Consider the following 18,378-nt stretch of genomic DNA (forward strand, 5'->3'; position numbering starts at 1 on the left):
TTTCACTTCCGCTTCCACATTAACCCGACGCCGCCTGCTGGAGCTCGACGACACTAGCAGCAAACCGCAGCAGTTTTGGGACACGTCTGTGATATTATTACAATATTATTATTACCAAGTATACAGACGAGGATTTAAACATTTTGTGACTAAGGAACACGGTCAAGTACCTTATGTATGTTGGAATCGTTTAAACAACAACAACTGACTGAGTGGCGTTTGTCTTTTGTTATTTTTTTTCTTATAAACTTTTTTTCCCAAAAACTCGTAAATGATATAACTTACTTGTTTTGAGCAAATAGTAGTTTTGATTCAACTCTGCGTTTGTGCTGATCCCAGAGATTCACAGTCGTAGAGTTTCGCTGTGGTTGTGCTGGGAATCTTTTCATGGACCATCTGTTTTCTGTTTTCTGTTTTCTGCTGACTGCGACTAGTGACCCTGCTTATTTTAGAGCAGAGGGCTGATTTAATTGGGTTACGGAATTGCTTCAAATGACCTTCTGTGGCGTCAGAACATGGAAAGGGTGTGCAGGATTTGTATGAAATAGTTTCATGATAATTTAATGACTTAATAAGAGAACTCTGTCTATGGAAAGCATACAATAGAAGTACTTAAAGGTACATTCCGCCCAGAAATGACAATCACCCTGATGTCTTTTTATACCTGAACACAGAACTTTTTTTTTGAAGAAGAATGTCGATAAGCAAACAGTTTCGGTTGCCACTGACTTCCACTGCTTTGTCTGTCCATAATGAAAGTCAAAGGGAATCGAAACTGTTTAGTTACAGCATCCTAAGTTTATTCTGCGTTACACGGAAGAAACAAAGGCATACAGGTTTGAAAATACAAAATGGTAAGTAAATGATGAAGATTTGTATTATTATTTATTTTTTTTTTGGTAAACTATCACTTCAAGGTAGAGTTAATACCTTTTTTAACTACGAATTGTAAAAAAAAAAAAAATCTATTACTGATTGTAATATGAGTCAAAACAAGCAAACCATAATAACATTTAATATAAAAATCACTTTATTAAAATAATCTGTTACAGACCAACTAAACTCCTCGTGGATCTATTAAAAATTCGCGAAAGAAACAGACTAATCGGGTTTATTTATATTTTATTTCCTGTGAACATTTTCAATTCCAGTTTTGTTGCTAATTTGTTTATTTTCGTTATAATCAAAGTGGTGCGTTATGTAATAATATCCATATATAATTTTAAAGAGGTAAAATATTAAATGAACGGCGTCTTACATTAGCCTACTTCTAAACATTTATATTCTAAACTCCGTATTTATTTAAAGGTATTGCTGACCCACTGAGGTAATTTCAAAAGGAAGACGTAATTTATCATTTATCAGTATAAAAGACTGGCTATAATGTGAAGAGAGAGAGAAGAACTCACTGTAATGCGCAGGACCGCGTAGAGATGGCGCCATTCAACTCCACCAACTCGACCAGATTTGGCAATTTTTTGTAAAGTTTTGTGAAAAAATCCCGACAATCGGGATGCGTATTTTGGTCTTATTTAAAAACAGTGCTTGTTAGGAAAACCTGACAATCAACTCCGTTTCTTTTCATTTATGTTTGCTAGATTGATTCTCTGTCTGCTCGCCAATCGTTGCAAAAATAATATGATGGTTACGTGTTGTAGCAGTGTAGTAGTATTGTCAAATAATCCGTCCCCTCCTTACGTGCCATATTTTTGAACGTGACTTTTTTTCAACGAGGGATTGAAGAAAAATAACATTAAAAAGAAGCAAGTATAGGTCTCAAAAGAAGCCGCGTGACGCTGTAATCCAAGCCATGACGTAGAGGAGTCCGATGACTTTCATAAGGTAGCCAACTTGTATTTTTTTTGTAATGTATTCATTATTACGGGCTGTAATAAAAATAAAATAAACAAGTAGGCCTATATTAATACTAAGAGTATTTGGTTCAAGTAGCCAATATTTCAGTAGTTTATAAATATGTGGCTATAGCTCCCCTTTGAAGCTCATGTGTTTGTTTAAATCTGTTTTTATACAGTCTACTGTTTGAATTCTACTCTGCTCACAGGTGATTGGAGATTAGTTTTGTTCGTGCTTTGTTGCAGTTTGCTGATTTTTGTAAAATTACTTATGTTTTTGCTTTTCAGATAAAAGGGAGGATTCATTTTTATATGTTACAGGCTCATTTATTGGTAATAAACACTTAATAATAAATAATATTGATTATAACTTATAAAACGATATTGGGTATGTTTTGAAGCCGCGGTTGCTTATTTGTCTCGCGAGAGTTGGCAACAGTGGGCTGGTTTATTTTTTCGCGGGAAGTTCCTCCTCATCTCTACTGTGCTTCTCTGAGTGTAGTGGGACTCACTTCAGGGAATTTCGATTAGAACATTCTCAGCATTCTCTGATTAAGTCATGGACAACAATGCAAAGAACGATACATCACAGCTCAATGGGTAATGTTTTGATCTTTTGTTTTACTTTTGAATTCATTGTCACAAAATGCCAGGACCGGAACATGTCATCGTGATTTGTGTTCATGAGAAATGTGCCTAGAGGACTGTGAGTTGCATGAGATTTCATAATAAGCGCGCTTTGTGCATAAAACAATGGTACGTTAATATATTAAAATAAACTGTATATGTTTCTGACGCATCACAAACAGTTAAGAGCCGACTGGCGTGAGCACGATGATTGATTGCCCTCTTGTGGTCGGGTTTGCCTTCTTCAGCCCTGTAAGATCGCAGTGTCGTTTGCGCTACAAAATTAATATTTGACAGGCAGTTTTTATAATCACAAATCACATTAGATCTGAAAGGAAAATCTGAAACCCATGGATTTTCATCTTATATCGTGTGAATGATTTTCATGTGACTGCACATTTTAAAACTGCTTAATGATGGACTGCCTCAGCATTGTCACTGCTCTCCCCATTAGCTTCAGATCATCAACCCTCAGTAATTCACCAGCAGACTAACTCTGTCTCTCTCACACACCTGCTCTGACAGCTGCTTAAAAAGACAGAATCACTAGAGACATTAGGAAAACGAGTGAGTCAAGTCAGATGGGTCCATTAAATGTTCACACATAAATCCCCATGCCTTACAAAGACAGTCAGTGAGATGTGTTGCAAAAGGTGTAATATCACTTTAAGCTAAAATGGAAAGCCCCAGAGGAGAACCCTCTGATGATAATGTCTGTCACTGCTCAAATCATCAGTGGGGCATCAGGGGATGTCAGTGTTAAGATCAGCACAAGTAAAGAAGTAGTACTCCACTGAGACAACAGGAAACTTTCATATTTCTGGCAAGCTCTTAGTCACTTTTGGCTAGTGGATTTTTCAGAAATGGATCACTAGAGATCAGGGCCAGTGACTGACTGGCCAGTTTAGTGCAGCTATATTACCTTTCAGAATGTTTTCTTTTAATAAAAAAAAAAAACAAATAAGCATGCAGCAAGTATACAACTGACCAAAAGTGAGAGTAAAGACAAACAAAAATTTGATAATCGTCCCACTCCATCAATTTGATAATCGTCCAACTCCAGTACAGCCTAGTTCTTCTGAACTGTCTGTTCATCAGTCACCAAAATGATTGTGGTTCCCACTGAAATGTTAAACCGTACAGTTGTTTTTAATATTGGTAATAATAAGAAATGTTGCTTGAGCAGTAACTCAGCATATCAGAATGATTTCTAAAGGATCATGTGACACTGAAGTAATGATGCTGAAAACTCAGCTTTGCATCAAAGAACACAGCACACTATTTTGTTTAAAAAGCAAATGCATTTGTGCCTTTAGGTGGGTGCACAACGCACGTCACTGATAGTTTAGTGTAGTGCGAAACACTAACTAACAGTTTGGATATTGTGTGAATCAGAGGTAAAAAAAAAAAACCCAGTATAAATACTGTTCAGTTTCTTGCACAGACTGAACATTTTGTCTCTTGACACATCATTGTATCGTCACGAGACGTTTTAGTCGTGATTCACTTCCATTATAAGACTTACAGACCAACGGTTTGTGTTAAAAATCTCTGTTTGTGATTATACTTAAGAAACAAAGTCACCTACATCTCAGATGCCCTGGTGAATGGGATAAAGCAGATAAACATCACATTTTTGGGTGAACTATTCCTTTAAGTTTCATGTATCTTTACTGAGGAGAAGCTTGAGTTTGGTCACTTTGCCATCAAGCCCAGATTGGTGGAGTGTCGCAGTCATGTTTGTCCATCTGTGAGTTTCTCCCATCTCTATATAAGATCATGGAGCTCAACCAAAGTAACCATCAGTGTCTCTGAGTCCCTTATCCTTCGATTGCTCAGTTTTGGCCAGGAGGCTAGATCTAGGAAGAGTACTAATTGTTTTGTCATCAGCACAATCCTGTCTCTCAGCTCTGCAGACCATTCCTTTGACCTCATGGCTTATTTTTTGCTCTGACATCCAGTTCAGCTGTTAAACTTTATATAGACAGGTGTGTGTGCCTTTCCAAATCATGTCCGATCAACTGAATTTGCCACAGGTTAACTCCAGTCGGAGTATAGAAACATCTCAAAGACGCTTCTGTGAAACTGGAATGCTCCTGATTTAAATTTGTGTCAAAGCAAAGGATATGAAGACTTGTGCAAAGTCATTTCTTCAGTGTTTTCACAAGTTGTGCTAAATCAGTTTTTTTGCTTTGTCATTATGGTGAGTGCGTTGCAGATTTATGTGGAAAAAAGTAATTTAAAGCAGTTTAACATAATAATGCAACATAACAAAATGTTGGTATGAAGACTTCCTATAGGCACTGTAATATCTTTACCTAAATGTTGTATTAGTGATTTTTTTTTCTTTATTTGTATGCTTTGATGACAAAAGGTGTTTTAATGTTTTCCTCATTGGATTCATTCTTTCTATCATCCATCAGAACAAGCAGTGAAGGTTTGACAAAGAAGAGGCAGGACTACCTGGAGTGGCCGGAGTATTTCATGGCTGTTGCCTTCTTATCAGCGCAGCGGAGCAAGGACCCCAGTTCTCAGGTACCTGGAGAGTTATTGCCTGCAGTCCAGCTAGATTGAAATGTGGGTTGTATGATGTATGGTGACCATACATCAATCTGAAATGTGCTGAAATTACAATCAATATTGTTATTTTTGCAATACCTTGATCTTAAGGTCTTTGTTAAAACCATTTTGTTCCAATTAATATTAGTTTGGAGAAATTCTAAGCAGCTTATAGTACCTTAAAGATCCCCTTCAGCTTCTTTTGATCAAAGGACACAGGCCTCTTATCCGCTCCATGTACTGTAAGCACGTATTCTGGTTTCAGAGATCCCCTGCTGTGCGACGACCTCCTGGCCGATATAAACACTCCCGATATTTAAGTGCAATATTGCAGTTCAGTCAAGCATGATCCTCGGTCAGCTCATGCATGCAGCCGTTATTGCTCCTAAAGGCACAGAGCAGGATTGCATATCTAAGACACAAGTGTTTTGGTGAACCGAGAATGCGGGTGCTGTCAGCCTTCTCCCCGCTCACTCACGCTGACTGAACTTTGTTGACAGCGATCTATCGTCTCAGGAAACCCTTTTGCTTTCTTCCTCTGCTGACCTGTGTTGCATCAGATGAATTTGATGGGTCTGGTAAGCCATCAGGTCAGCTGCTTGACTTAAGTTCAGATCAGAGTCTCTAAGTATCTTTTTTTTTTTTTTTAATGTGGTGTATCTTGTTATAAAAAGATTTTATTGCAATTGGATTAGTCCAACACTCAAAAAAAAAAAATATATATATATATTGTGGCATAGTTGAAGTGTTTGCATCTGTTGTATTTATTTAAGTTACATTTGGTATATTTTCAGAAATCTTAGAATGTGAATAAATCTTTTAATTATGAAAAAATGTTTGAATATGGTTCAAATGTGGAATAAGCAAGATTCAGTTAGTTCAAATATGAGATATGGTTTACAAATAGTACTAATAAAAGATAATAGGATTTATTGATGTGACTTGTAATCTTACATAAATCTAATTCTTGTTTCATTTGTGTCTGACTGACAAATATGCATGCAAGATTATTAGTTTTAAAACTGTACTCCAGTTGGATGAAAATTTTATATGCAGTTAAAATGCTGGAACGGTCACAATGTGATGTCATCCTCTGCAGTGTCTTTTTTTTTTTTTTAAAGCATCTTTCAATATACAATGCATCCAGAATGTGCATCCTGCAGGCTCAAAGCTCACATTTCTTTCATTCAGATAAAGTCACAACTTCTAAGTCTTCACATGATATGAATTTGCACTAATTTTCAACAAACTTGAACTTTGGAACACAGTGGAATTCTCATAAGCTTGCGTATTGAGTTTCTGCATTTGCATGTGTATGCATGGAAATCAGTGGACTGTAAAGTGTATTATGACTGATTATTTGACTCACTAGACCGTGAATGTTTTTTTTTTTTTTTCTCTCTAATACCAGGCTTGTGCCTCTAGGCTGTCTTCATTGTGATAGATGTTAGCAAAATAAGCTTCTTTTTTTTCAGGTTGGTGCCTGTATTGTGAATCCGGAAAACAAGATAGTGGGTATTGGCTACAACGGTATGCCCAACGGTTGTGATGATGACCTGCTGCCCTGGTCTCGCAGTGCTGATAACAAGCTGGACACCAAATACCCCTATGGTGAGTTTTGCATTTGTCCCCCTATGGGTTCTTTGCTTTTGAACTGCAGCAAGCATTTACCCATAATTATCAGTCACTCTGCCTCTGTTTGACACTGACAGGTGTTCGCTCGCATTAAACACTCGCCGAAAAGGCTTTTTTTGATTTTAGGCTCTGTCAACGCAGCACATGGTGTCTGTTAACGCAGTGTGACGAGGTGTTTGCTCTCTTGAGCACATAGCGGCAGTCATGGATTAGTTTTCACCTGCATGGGGCTGATGGGAGAGATAAAGGCGGAGCGGCTGAGTGAGGGAATGGTCAAGGTCACTTTGTGGCAGCTATTAGTGTGAGAAATGGAAATGAGCTGGAGCTGGCGTTCCTAAAGGCGGCATATGCCAACTCGTGACTTTGAATGGGTCATACTGCCAAAGGGAAGGTGTGAAACCTTGGAGAGGATTTATCAGTCGTGCACTTGGATGATCCTCTGAACTGTTTGTGACCTGTATTTCTCCCTGGTTTCTGTTGTCAATTGTCAGGCTTAGGAAGACTATTTTTTTTTTTGGACCCCAAAAAGTGACCCAAAATTTAAATTGAATGCAGAAAATTAGTTTTGGCTTGGTTCAGCGGACATCGTTTAGTGTTTGAAAGTTTTGTGTGTTTGTGTTTTCATGTGATCATTATTTAGAGCTTTTCTGGTATGTTTGAAAAGAAGCCAAATTCTTACAAGTTAGACTGTCAGAATACTGTCGATGGGTGATAAGTTTGTATTGTACTAAACCACTTTGAGAAGTTTAATGATTGTGAACCAGTGCTGGGGGCGTGGCTTTGGACGGCGATTCCAGGGAGGGTTTGAAGTCTGTGTTCAGTGCTATCAGGCTAAAGTTAGCATCCAAGATCTCCTACTGCACCTTTAAAAGGAAAGTTCCTATAAAGCAATGGTATTACCCATATATTTGCCACTAATGAATGCATTTTGTAGGAAGTATTTAGTGTAAAATCACACATAACTGATTTATTTCTGAATATAAAAATCTATTAATTGCATTTGTGGCTCAGGCATAGTTCAATTTCATGCAGAGTGACTGTACATTTATTCTTTTTAAAAGATTCATTTGGCATTTCTCTGTCTCTTAATGCACCAATGTGGCACAATAAAGCTAAACCATTCATTGTCTGTAGGATGTCCCTCGAAGTCTTAATGATCAAAGTTCGGCTTCTCTTTTTTTTGTAATCCGCATGTTAATTTGATTATTACAACGTTTACAAGAGCCAAAAAGTTCAGGCAAGAGGACATTTTAACTAGTTTAAATAGAATGTATTTGGTTCATAAAATAAGTAAGAACTTTTTTTTTTTTTTATTCATAGCATGTTGCTATGTAGTTGAAAGGCTGTTCTTCAGTAGGCAATTGTTTACAATCTAGCTGGTCATGTAAAAAAAAGACAAACAACAACTCATGCCCAAGTGGAGTGGAGTGAAACAGTGTCACAACATTACAACTAAGGCTGTTGCCTGACGATTAATTGTCAAAGAAATAATTGAGATTATAAACGATTAATTGACTAAGAATTACATTTTATTGTTAAAATTGTGGAAAATAGTACAAGACTCTGTACTAAACCAGGAAACATTGTTTTTGGGCGTACGCTCATCTGTATCAGCCTTGCCACAAGGATATGTTTTTTTTGTGTGTATTTACGCTTTGGTTTGAAAGCAAACAACACATGGCGCTGCGCGGAGCTTACGACATCTGCATACAGCTTAGATTTGCCAAAATGGCGCTACGCTAATTTGGAGAAATACAGAGGAGAGGAATTGTTTTTCTTTCTCGTACAAAAAGTATTCTTGTTGCTTCATAACGTTACAGTTGAACCACTGATGGCAGATGGAGTATTCTGACGATACTTTTCATACTTTCCTGGACCTTGACACTGTTATTTACTGTCTATGGGACAGTCTCAAGCCTCCCTTTTTTCATCCGAAATATCTTAAATTTTGTTCTGAAGACGAACAAAGCTTTTATGGGCTTGTAACGACATGATGGAAAGTGATTAATGACAAAAGTTTCATTTTTGGGTGGAGTAACCCTTTAATGTCAAAACTGCTTAACATTTTTGCAGATTTGAGAAACCCTTTAAACCCAAGTATCCAAGTAAGAGCACTAGTTACAGTGATTGTAGCTTTCTGAAGGTTCTTGTACAGTACTGTGCCACTAGAGGGTGCTGAAATATTAAGTATCACATTTACTGGCCAACTTGATTTTTGCTCTGTGAACACAATGCTGCTTTTCTCAAAATATGAGACATATGCTGCAACAAGAGAAAATTATGTCTGTTAATATTGTGCTTTTTTTGCTAAAGCTGCATTAACAAGAAGTCATCTTTATTTCCATAGCACTTCATACAACAAGGATTGTGTCAAAGCAGCTTCACATCGATAAACAGGAAATCGCAGAATCAGTTATGGAAATTGGTCTGATTCTGTTGTACGGCAGCTCTGAAAGTCAATAGTGTTTTTATTTAGCTTAAATTAGTTCAGTGTTGGTTGTGTTCAGATAGGGCTGTAAGATTAGTTGTATTTTAATCATGATCATGACTTCTGTTTCTCTTGATTTATTACGCATAATCGTCTGCGATATTTACCCGCTGATTGTTTATCCAGAAAACGTTTCACTACCTTTCCAGTCAGATTAATATACATGCAATAAATGTTAGAATTGATTTAAGAGCTCAGTCCCTCCTACGATCACACAGTTGATCGTACTCCATCATTATCATCATCATCATCGTGCACTCGCTCTCAACTGTGTGTGTGTGTGTGTGTGTGTCTGCTTCCAGTTAAAACACACAATGAGTGTGTGTATATCTGTGTGAATTATTGACGTCTCTCTTCCATCATAACTACATGCCCTCGCTCTGTTTCTCTGCTTTGTGCTGAAGCTCTGCCAAAATAAACGTGTCAGGCTGGTGTTTCGTGGTGCAATGGTAATGTGCCACCGCTGATGGGCCAATTCATTCTCCGTAATTAAGGCGAGCAGAGTGAGTGATTAGACAGGGCTTTTTCTGGGTGATGTTGTGGAGAGCTGACATCTGTTCAGACTCATGCTTTGAAACCTTTTTCCTTTTTAACAGTGAACTGGTGACTGGAGTCTTTTTGTGGTGAAGTGGTACAATGTTGACAAGCCAAGAAAGCTCAATCCAAGTTTGTTGTGAAGCAACGATATTAATCGTAGCTTCTGTGCGGCCACATATGTGTGTTCGTGAACTCTGAACATTTCTAACAGGTCTGTCATGTTATGTTGCAGTGTGTCACGCAGAGCTGAACGCCATTATGAATAAGAACTCGGCAGATGTCAAGGGTTGCACCATGTATGTAGCGCTCTTCCCCTGCAACGAGTGCGCCAAACTCATTATTCAAGCAGGTGAGTGTGTGTCTGAACTCGTTTCTGACTCTGTATGTGTGTGTTTCATGATGTGCATGTTGGTTTATCAATCAACACTTTTATTTTCACTGTTTGACATTCATTTTGTAAGCATGCATTAGTGCATTAGAAACAATTAATTGGTGATGGGCCAAAATTTCATCAATTTATTATTTGGTTGAAATAGTTTTGGAGGGCAAAAATCTCGTCAAATAAAGTCTTGCCCTTTATTTGACGACTTGTGAACTGTTCAACTGACTGCAGTGACAGAGCTTGGAATAGCCAGACCAATTTTTACTACAACTCAGACTGGATTTGTCTGAAAGAAGAAAGTCGTATACATCTAAAATGCCTTGAGTGTGAGTAAAACACAAGCTCATTTTCATTTTTGGGTGAACAAACCCTTTAAATGCAAAAAATACATGGTTTTGATGCTCTCTAATGTGGTGTGAAGGATCTGCCTCGGTGAAAGTGAACCAATTATCTCTTCCTAGTTACAACTAGTTTTATAGCACAGAATAATCCCGAAATAATATCAGAAGGTATGATGAAAGAAACAGTACAACTTACTGAAATGTATCACGGCTCATGTACGTGCTCAATCAGTGTTTCAGCTGCGGAAAGGCATCATTAGAACATCGGGAACGTATCTACAGTCCCATTTTCTTTGTCAAAATGCTTTGACGCAATAGCAGTGTATAATTTGAATAAAAGATTTGTTTACCCTCTTTAAGCTTGAGTTAACTGGCTTTGTCTCACATGTGTGACTCTAGGTGTGACTAAGAACGTACATGTGCTCTCAAACTCTACCTGTTGATTGTTCACGCAGTCCGACTGCCGCCTGCTACTTGTATGCCTCAAGTATAGTCAGAGATATAATCAAGAATTAGTTTTTCGTTAATTGCTACTTCGGTTTGCTTTGTTTGACTTCTTGCAAACAGTACCATGATTTAGTGACACCAAGAATGAATGTAATTATGCTTGAAAGCTATCACTTTCCTTTTCAAACTCTTCTAATATTTACATTTTCCGAGAAAGGCCCAAAATGGAATGTAGTACAGACCTGAGCATCAAACGTATTTTTTTTTTTTTTGTCAACCCCTTTCACCTTTATTAGATTGCATGGCAAATATCATGCGTTTATTCAGGATGAGCGTTTGAGCCTTTGTGCCAGTGCTGATCTGGCTGCAGATGAAATGACGGATGAGACGGGAGGAAACGGAGGTTCTCGATGGTCACCCTTCCATACTGAGAAACCTGCAGTGGACATCACTTTGAGCAGTCGTCGTCTTTGTGAGCCTTCCTGGCTGGTTAGATTCAGCCTACATGGTGACAGGTTGTCTTCTCTTATTTTTTTCCTTCTCCAAACCCTGCTCTGCTGTTATTTTCAATCTCTTCTTATCTGTTGAACTCTCTTAACACCCCCATCCCCAGTCTCTCTCCTCCCCTCCAAGTCTTTTTGTCCTCATCTTCTCTCTCTCTGTTTCTTTGGTTTGCTTTTCCTGATCCCCCTCCATGTACTCTTGTGGCAAAGCCTACTGAAGCTGTGTGCTGAAGATAGCACGACAACGCTCCGATGCCGTCTGATCTTCAGGATGCTTGGCCTTGCCCTGGCCCATCTCTCAGTGGGGTGTCAGCTTCCTCTCAATGTTCCGGCATCATTAAGGGAACACACACAGCACTTTCTCTCCCTTTCGTCTCCTCGCGCTCTATAGGATGCAGCAAAACGCGGCTAAAAATGAACGTCCGACCTCATTAAAATCACCCTCTGATGAGGCCAATCAGATGGAGCTGAACAAAGCGGATGTTTAATGTTTGAATGCTGAGTTTAAAAGAATTGAGTCAGGGGTGTCGTCGCTGTTTGTTCATTTTGAAGGTGTTATGACCATGTTTGTTTACTAGAAGTTGTAAAGCCCCATGATATGAAGGAACAGAAAAGCCTCTGCATGGAAAAAACATGAGGATAAAGGGGAATATTAGTAGACTTGGAATGCGAATCCACCCTGATTCTCTTATAAAGGCAACCAGGCTGTTCTGTGTTTATTTGTGCATGGTAAACCTTTTGATATTGCCAGCCTGTGCTTCTCTAATGGAAAAACTGTAACATATAATTTAATTATAACCAGAGGGATTTATTAAAATGTTTTTTTTTCCCAGTATTTTGGTGCCATCGATACGCATTTCTGTGCCAGCGACACTGCTTTCATTTGCATTAATCCTGTTCCTGCTTAAATGTGTGCTGTGTTGGTCATTTGACAACTGTCCTTGTACTAAAATGAGAGCTCTTCCACTGCTTTATTTTTTCTTTGTCTAATTTTTTTCACAGTAACTGAGATGGGGGGGGGGGGGCATCAAGAAAGTGCAGACCCAGATATTACACCCCCCTCCCTTCTGCATCTAATTTTGTAGCTATTCCTCCAGCGAGAAAGTGTTGCTGCTCTTTTCGAAATGCCGTTCAAATGTGTCCATCCCTCAATCTCCCAGAATGAAATGACACCAAATCATTTTCACTTTCTCTGGCTCCCATGTTGATGTCCCCCCTGCACTTTGGCTCCTCGGTGCCGGAGACGGCAGTTTCTGAAGCACTGCTTTAGAGCCTCTCCTCTCTCTGAGGAATTAAAGTGTTCAGTTCCCAAGCAGCTGCCATCTTGTCACTTCCTGTGACTGTTTTTGGAGGGACTGAGGGACTGTACTGTCACCTCATCTCCAGAGAGCATTCTGGAAACGTAGCATCTCCAGAGTTCTGCTCCACCTTCCATCAGAGCTTCCCTTCTGTTGGACAGCTTGTCGTCTTGGAAGTGTTTTCGAGCAGCTCCGATGCTTATTCTCCTGTTGTTTTCATGAAAAGACATGTTTACATGGAAAAACTACTTGCTATTTCTTTGGACTTTTTCGTATGTATCATGTCAGATTTTAGTTAGAGCGTTTTGAACTTTTTTTTTTTTTATGGACCCGATTGAGTGTTTGCTTTTTATTTTAAATAGCCCGTTGAGACTTGGATATACAAAGTCTTTTTTTTCCCCCTGCTGCACCATAAAATGTCTCTACCAAAATGGTTTTAAGATGTCATAGCCAGACTATTCCATGGTAATTTCATCTGTTCCCTCTCAAAAATTGTTCAAGTAATACCGTGGAGAGGCCCCATGCTTGTAATGACAGCCTTTAATGACAGGTGGAATTCACTCTCAGCAAGTCATTTTGCCTTCGATCAGAGCACTTCTCTCCTCTTGTGCAGATAAAAGAACATGATCGAGACGCTGTGTATTTTGGGGGGTGGGTGTGTTTCACTCTGGTATATTCATCAGCGACTGCAGAAACCATTGGCAATGTTGGACTTCTCTTTTCACCTCTGAAAGCGTTAAGGGCAAGAGGGAGTCTAAGTGGTTTCACCAGATTCCTCACATTTCTCTGTAAGGCTTGGCTAACGGGGCCCTTTATAGAGTCGCCTCATGTGGGCCGCTTGTGAGTACTCAGCAGGATGCGTGGGGGTGCTGCCAAATGCACCACGTGTTTTAAAGATGCCAGCTGGGCAGATTTAGTCTCAATTGGGATTGGTTGATATTGGCTTGAGCCTGCAGCGACAAGTTATCGACTTCCTTTCCTCCTTCCCGAGCACAAGCTCTTGTTCTTTCCTAACAGGCTATTTTGGGTCCCTGTTCTCCTTGGGACTGTTTGTTTAAATTTCTGTGTGTGCGCACAAGTGAGCTTTTGCCTGACCCACACTATCCTTCTGCTGTTTTTGCCTTACAGGTATTAAGGATGTGATATATTTGTCAGACAAATACCATGACGCTCCAGAAATGACTGCCTCCAGACGGCTTCTTAACTTGGCGGGCATCACGTACAAGTGAGTATCTCGAGTCTGACCTTAGTAAGGGGCTGGTGTGTGGCTTGGAAATTTAAGCAGCTTCATTTGCATTCCTGTCGTTTCTGACCGGCCCGAACGATTGTACAATCAAGGCTGTTACGGAGCCCGACCCTCAGATGTGTTGTGTGTGTGTGACCTGAAGCCTCAAAAAGCTTCGAAGCCTTCGAAAATAGATGCTTGGGGAAGAATGAGAAAGCACTGTGCACAAGTCTGCGTATGCCTCGTACTCCATAGGAAATCAAAACGTAACACAACACAAAAGAAGTTATTCAGAATAATTTGGATAACTAAACGGTTGATTGTACCCATTGACTTCCAAAATTTTTTTTTTTCCATACTGTGGAAGTAAATGGGGACTATGAGCTGTTTGATCACCCACATCGTTCTGAATAACTTTTGTGTTCAGCAGAAAAAAGAAAGATCTAGCTTTATATTAGGTGACTTTAACTACACTCAAAAAAATAGCTTTTTGGTCTAACTTAATAAAATTGAAACACATTTCCACGCATTTAAACTAATTTATTTGAACTTAAATTAAGTTAAATGGATTGAGTTAAATTCATGCTAATTTAATGAGATCATCAATTTTCCTGAACATAATTCACTCTTGTTGATCCAAGCAGTGTTGTTGCTGTTCCGAATGGTGCCTTCCTGTAGAGTTGTGTGAGTTTTATGCATTTTTATGAAACTGGAAAGGCCTGTTAGTATTTAAGTTTTTAATGTTTCGTTATTTTGAACGTTTAGAAGAGTTCAGACAACATAAAATTATGATTATTTTTTTGGTTGCCATTGTGGTGAAGAGTAGAGCTTGAGCTTAAACACATCCGTAAATGTTCTATGATTGTGAAGGGTAGAAATGCTGACAATATAGACTTATAGACTTAGCATAACACTTGTTCAGTACAACATGACATTTAGTAAAATTTTTGTAGCATGCAAATAATAATCAGGTAAAAATGTTCTCATTGCATAAGCCCAGTTATACCTCATGTAGCCTGTACCCTAACCACAATGTCTATACTGCACAATGATGGTAACCTCAAAAATAATAATAAACACAAACTCTTTTAAATGTCTCAAATAACTAAACAAAAAACTTTGTCTTTCCCTTGAGCAAAAACGCATTAAACAGCACTTAATGTCAACATTTATTCTCCTGGTCTATCCCTACGCAAAGCATGCTGGGAACTAGAAATCCACTGCCCAGTTTCAGTCAATGCAACATAAATGATTCATGTAGGCCCAACTTAACTTCATTGGTTTAAGTTAACATTACAAATGTAATTTCATTTAATATTATAAAATTGAGTGCAAATGACTACTGAATAAAAAACTTAAGGTTAATGTTGTTTTTGTACTTGCATTTAAATTAATAACTTATACTTTTATATATATATATATATATATATATATATATATATATATATATATATATAAATCTGCATGTAATTACATCTGTAATACATTTCTCATTTAAAAATCCACTGCTGACCCATCGCTTACACCTTAACCCCCTCTTACACCTACCTATACCACCAAACCTGTACCCAACCATATCCCACCTCAATAGCAGCAAAAATGTTTTGCAATACAATATGAACAAAATAAATATATGGTTCTTATGTTTTTATATAAAACCTGCTGCAGTCTTGTCATTAATTTTAATAAATAACAAACAAAAAAACATTCACTACTCTTGCCTAAATAACTTGGGTTTAATACAGTGATGACTGTGCAGTGTTTTATTTAAGTTTTTACATCTGATTATTTCTCTAGTATTTTTTGCTGTTGAACCTATTGTACCCGTAAAACTTAGTTTATTAAATTTGTATCTTTGTTCTGTTGTATTTGCTTTTTTTTATATATATAATTTTCTTATTAAGTATGTTGTGATTTACATATTGCTGTCATGAAAAAAAATCTCTCATTTTGTGAAATAATAAGATTTTGGTCATATCACCCACATATCGAGTTAGATGTCAGGATAAAGTCCAAGAGTACTGGGACTAAAAGAGCAAAATGTAATGGCAAACATTTAACACTCTGAGACGCACATAATGTGAGAAGGTTTTTTTTTTTTTTTTTTTTTAATGAGATACAGGGTTAACTGGAAACTAAACTGAACTCTCTGTGGGGATTGCAGTCGAAACACGGTCCTCTTTATGTTAGAGAGAGCCAGCGGGAGCCACAGCAAGAGCGGACAGGACGGAAATCTCCTCTCCCCAGTTGTATGTACACACTATATATAGATGCACGGTAAATATACTCTGAAGCCTTTCATCAGAGTCAGATCAAATAGGACTAGGGGGACATGAGCCTGAGGAGACAAAAGGAGTAGATCCGCCTGAAGATGAAAATCAGGAAATCCTTGAAGATACTTTCATGCCTCTTGCCTGTCTTTGAGGGTAGCAAGGTTAATTCCCCTGCTGCCTCTTTTTGAAGGCTGTTCTCCAATACTTCCAGCATTACTATGAATTTGTCCTGCTGGATCTCTGCATTTCCATGGCTTCAGCTCTTTGATCAAAGAGCCATAGGATATTTAATGAAGCTCGTATTAAAAGCCATTTGAAACTATCATGATTCAGGAATTGTTCAGAAATTTCACTATACAACAATTTAACAATCCTAATGCTATACTTTGGTTACATTTGGACATTCCAGGCTCTATCTGTCTACCTTCCATGCGTGTATGTTTTGTTTAGCTGCATAGTCTTGCATAATCATAATCTTCTATTTTCTTATTAAATGTGCACAGTTTTCACCTGAAAAAAAAAGGTTTTCAGTACCTATGCGCTGTGTGTGTTTGTCTTTGCAATGAAAGATTTAGACTTGACTTGGACTCTAACAGTGAACTGCAGCGGTAGACTATGTTTTCGTTTTTTCAGTGGCCTATGAAGAGGGAAAGAGGGATGGAGAGGTGTTCTTGAAACCTCACCATTGCTGTGCAGAATTCTGAATTCTGAATCGATTTGCTAAGGCTGAAGCTGGCTTTGCATTAAGGAACATGGGGAGTGAAAGACAAAGCTTTGTGGTTGTTCGTGGACAAAGACTTTGAATACTTTTGCTCTCAGTAGATATTAGCCTCTGTTGTTATAGAGGTTCGATGATGAGGAATAGATTTTTGCTACATCCAGCTCATCTCACACTGAGAGGGATGGGTTAATAAAAGAATAAAGAGTAAAAGGAGTGGATTAGAAAGTGAATTAAAAAGAGGGAAAGAATAAAAGGAAAAGCAGGGAGCAGTCGCCGAAGACAAGGCTATAGGTGGGAAAATAGGGAGTTTACCACCTGCTGGTTTGGTTCTTCTTGGCAGTGTATTTTCTCATGAGATGTTGGGGCGCTTGGTCCCTGCTGGGCTTGCCTTCTGGAAGGGTTACTGCTCGTGTTCTCTCATGAGGTCTAGTATGTAATTGGTTTCCTCGACTCCAGTGTACTGAGGTGAATTATTGGTGTGACAATGAGGACAAGGAGTGAATTCTCTTTCTCTCACTTTTATCAAGGTATTTTTAAAAGGAGGGCTCAGATTTGACTAGTGACAAACTACTTGGGTTTCATTTGGTTGTGCTTCAGTAATATTTTCTGTTCTTATTTCTGTCCTACAGGCAATTCCAGCCAAAGCAAGGCAGGATTGTCATTGATTTTAATTCAATCAACCACCCCGGACCGAAAACATCTAGAGGTTTGGGGGGCGTACAGTCACCATAGACTGAGGAACGTGGAACATGACACTAAGTATTCATAAATCAGACTCGTAGTTTTTCTCATTTATGTACTGGTGAAGGTCTTTGTGAGTTAGACAGTGATTTTTCAAATCTTGAAACTTGCTGGAATTAACTATTGTCAATGTTTTTCTTTTATGTATTTGCTCTGTATTTAGTTTTTAGCAATTTACATGCAAAGTAGCAGCCAGTTTGTGACCTTGGCTGAATGTGCCTTTTGTTTAATTGATTCTTTTAGAGTTTTAGTATTTATGATGAGTGGGATCACAGTGAGGACATTAAAATCAAGCTGGATGCCAACATTAACCAAATCAAATGTTATTTACTTTTTTCTTTTAACCTTTTTTGTTTTGTTTTCTATGACAAGGCTGATTTAGATTTTGATGTTCATTTCACAAATACTAAAACTGCAAATTGCCCTTCATTTTTCAACCATTAACCATTGATGACTGTTTTGCTGATATTATGTTTTTGTAAACACCACAGCAGATATATGTGAACTCATATTCTGTCAAGCCCCAATCCACACTGTTTTGTGCATGTTTTGTCTCTTCAGGTAAGAACCCACAACTTCAAAAAAAAGAGGAGACTTGCATTTGGAGGGAACAGTTTTTAAATGTTACTTATCGTTACACTGGATCACACTCCTAAAAGCTTTATTGTCATACTATGAGAGTTAGAATATAGTTTTTTTTTTTCTTTCATTACATAGCACAAAACACCAAATAAATCAGAACTGCCTA

The 18,378-nt window shown here is 38.2% G+C and overlaps 2 protein-coding genes across 4 annotated transcripts in view; one reads left to right on the forward strand and one right to left on the reverse strand.

The window, feature by feature from the left end:
* Positions 1–793, reverse strand: part of LOC113095021 (interferon regulatory factor 2-like) — a 7,930-nt gene extending 7,137 nt beyond the window's left edge. Inside the window, exon 1 of the mRNA XM_026260631.1 lies at positions 286–793. Within this exon, the coding sequence (XP_026116416.1) occupies positions 286–389 (104 nt within the window). The 5' untranslated portion in view covers positions 390–793. The remainder of the gene's footprint in view (positions 1–285) is intronic.
* On the forward strand, positions 44–18,378 carry dctd (dCMP deaminase). 3 transcript variants are annotated; one of them, XM_026260636.1, is made up of 6 exons: positions 44–175; positions 4,904–5,015; positions 6,515–6,650; positions 9,932–10,048; positions 13,799–13,895; positions 17,519–18,378. In XM_026260636.1, exons 2-6 carry the CDS (start codon positions 4,965–4,967, stop codon positions 17,619–17,621), a joined length of 504 nt encoding a protein of 167 aa, XP_026116421.1. In that variant the 5' UTR covers positions 44–175; positions 4,904–4,964; the 3' UTR covers positions 17,622–18,378. The 3 variants fall into 3 exon arrangements, with proteins under 3 accessions (XP_026116421.1, XP_026116422.1, XP_026116420.1); XM_026260635.1 differs by lacking the exon at positions 44–175 and adding an exon at positions 2,285–2,453; XM_026260637.1 differs by lacking the exons at positions 44–175; positions 9,932–10,048 and adding an exon at positions 2,276–2,453.

This window comes from Carassius auratus, unplaced genomic scaffold (genome assembly GCF_003368295.1).
Source record: "Carassius auratus strain Wakin unplaced genomic scaffold, ASM336829v1 scaf_tig00215565, whole genome shotgun sequence".
NCBI classification, from domain to species: Eukaryota; Metazoa; Chordata; class Actinopteri; order Cypriniformes; family Cyprinidae; genus Carassius; species Carassius auratus.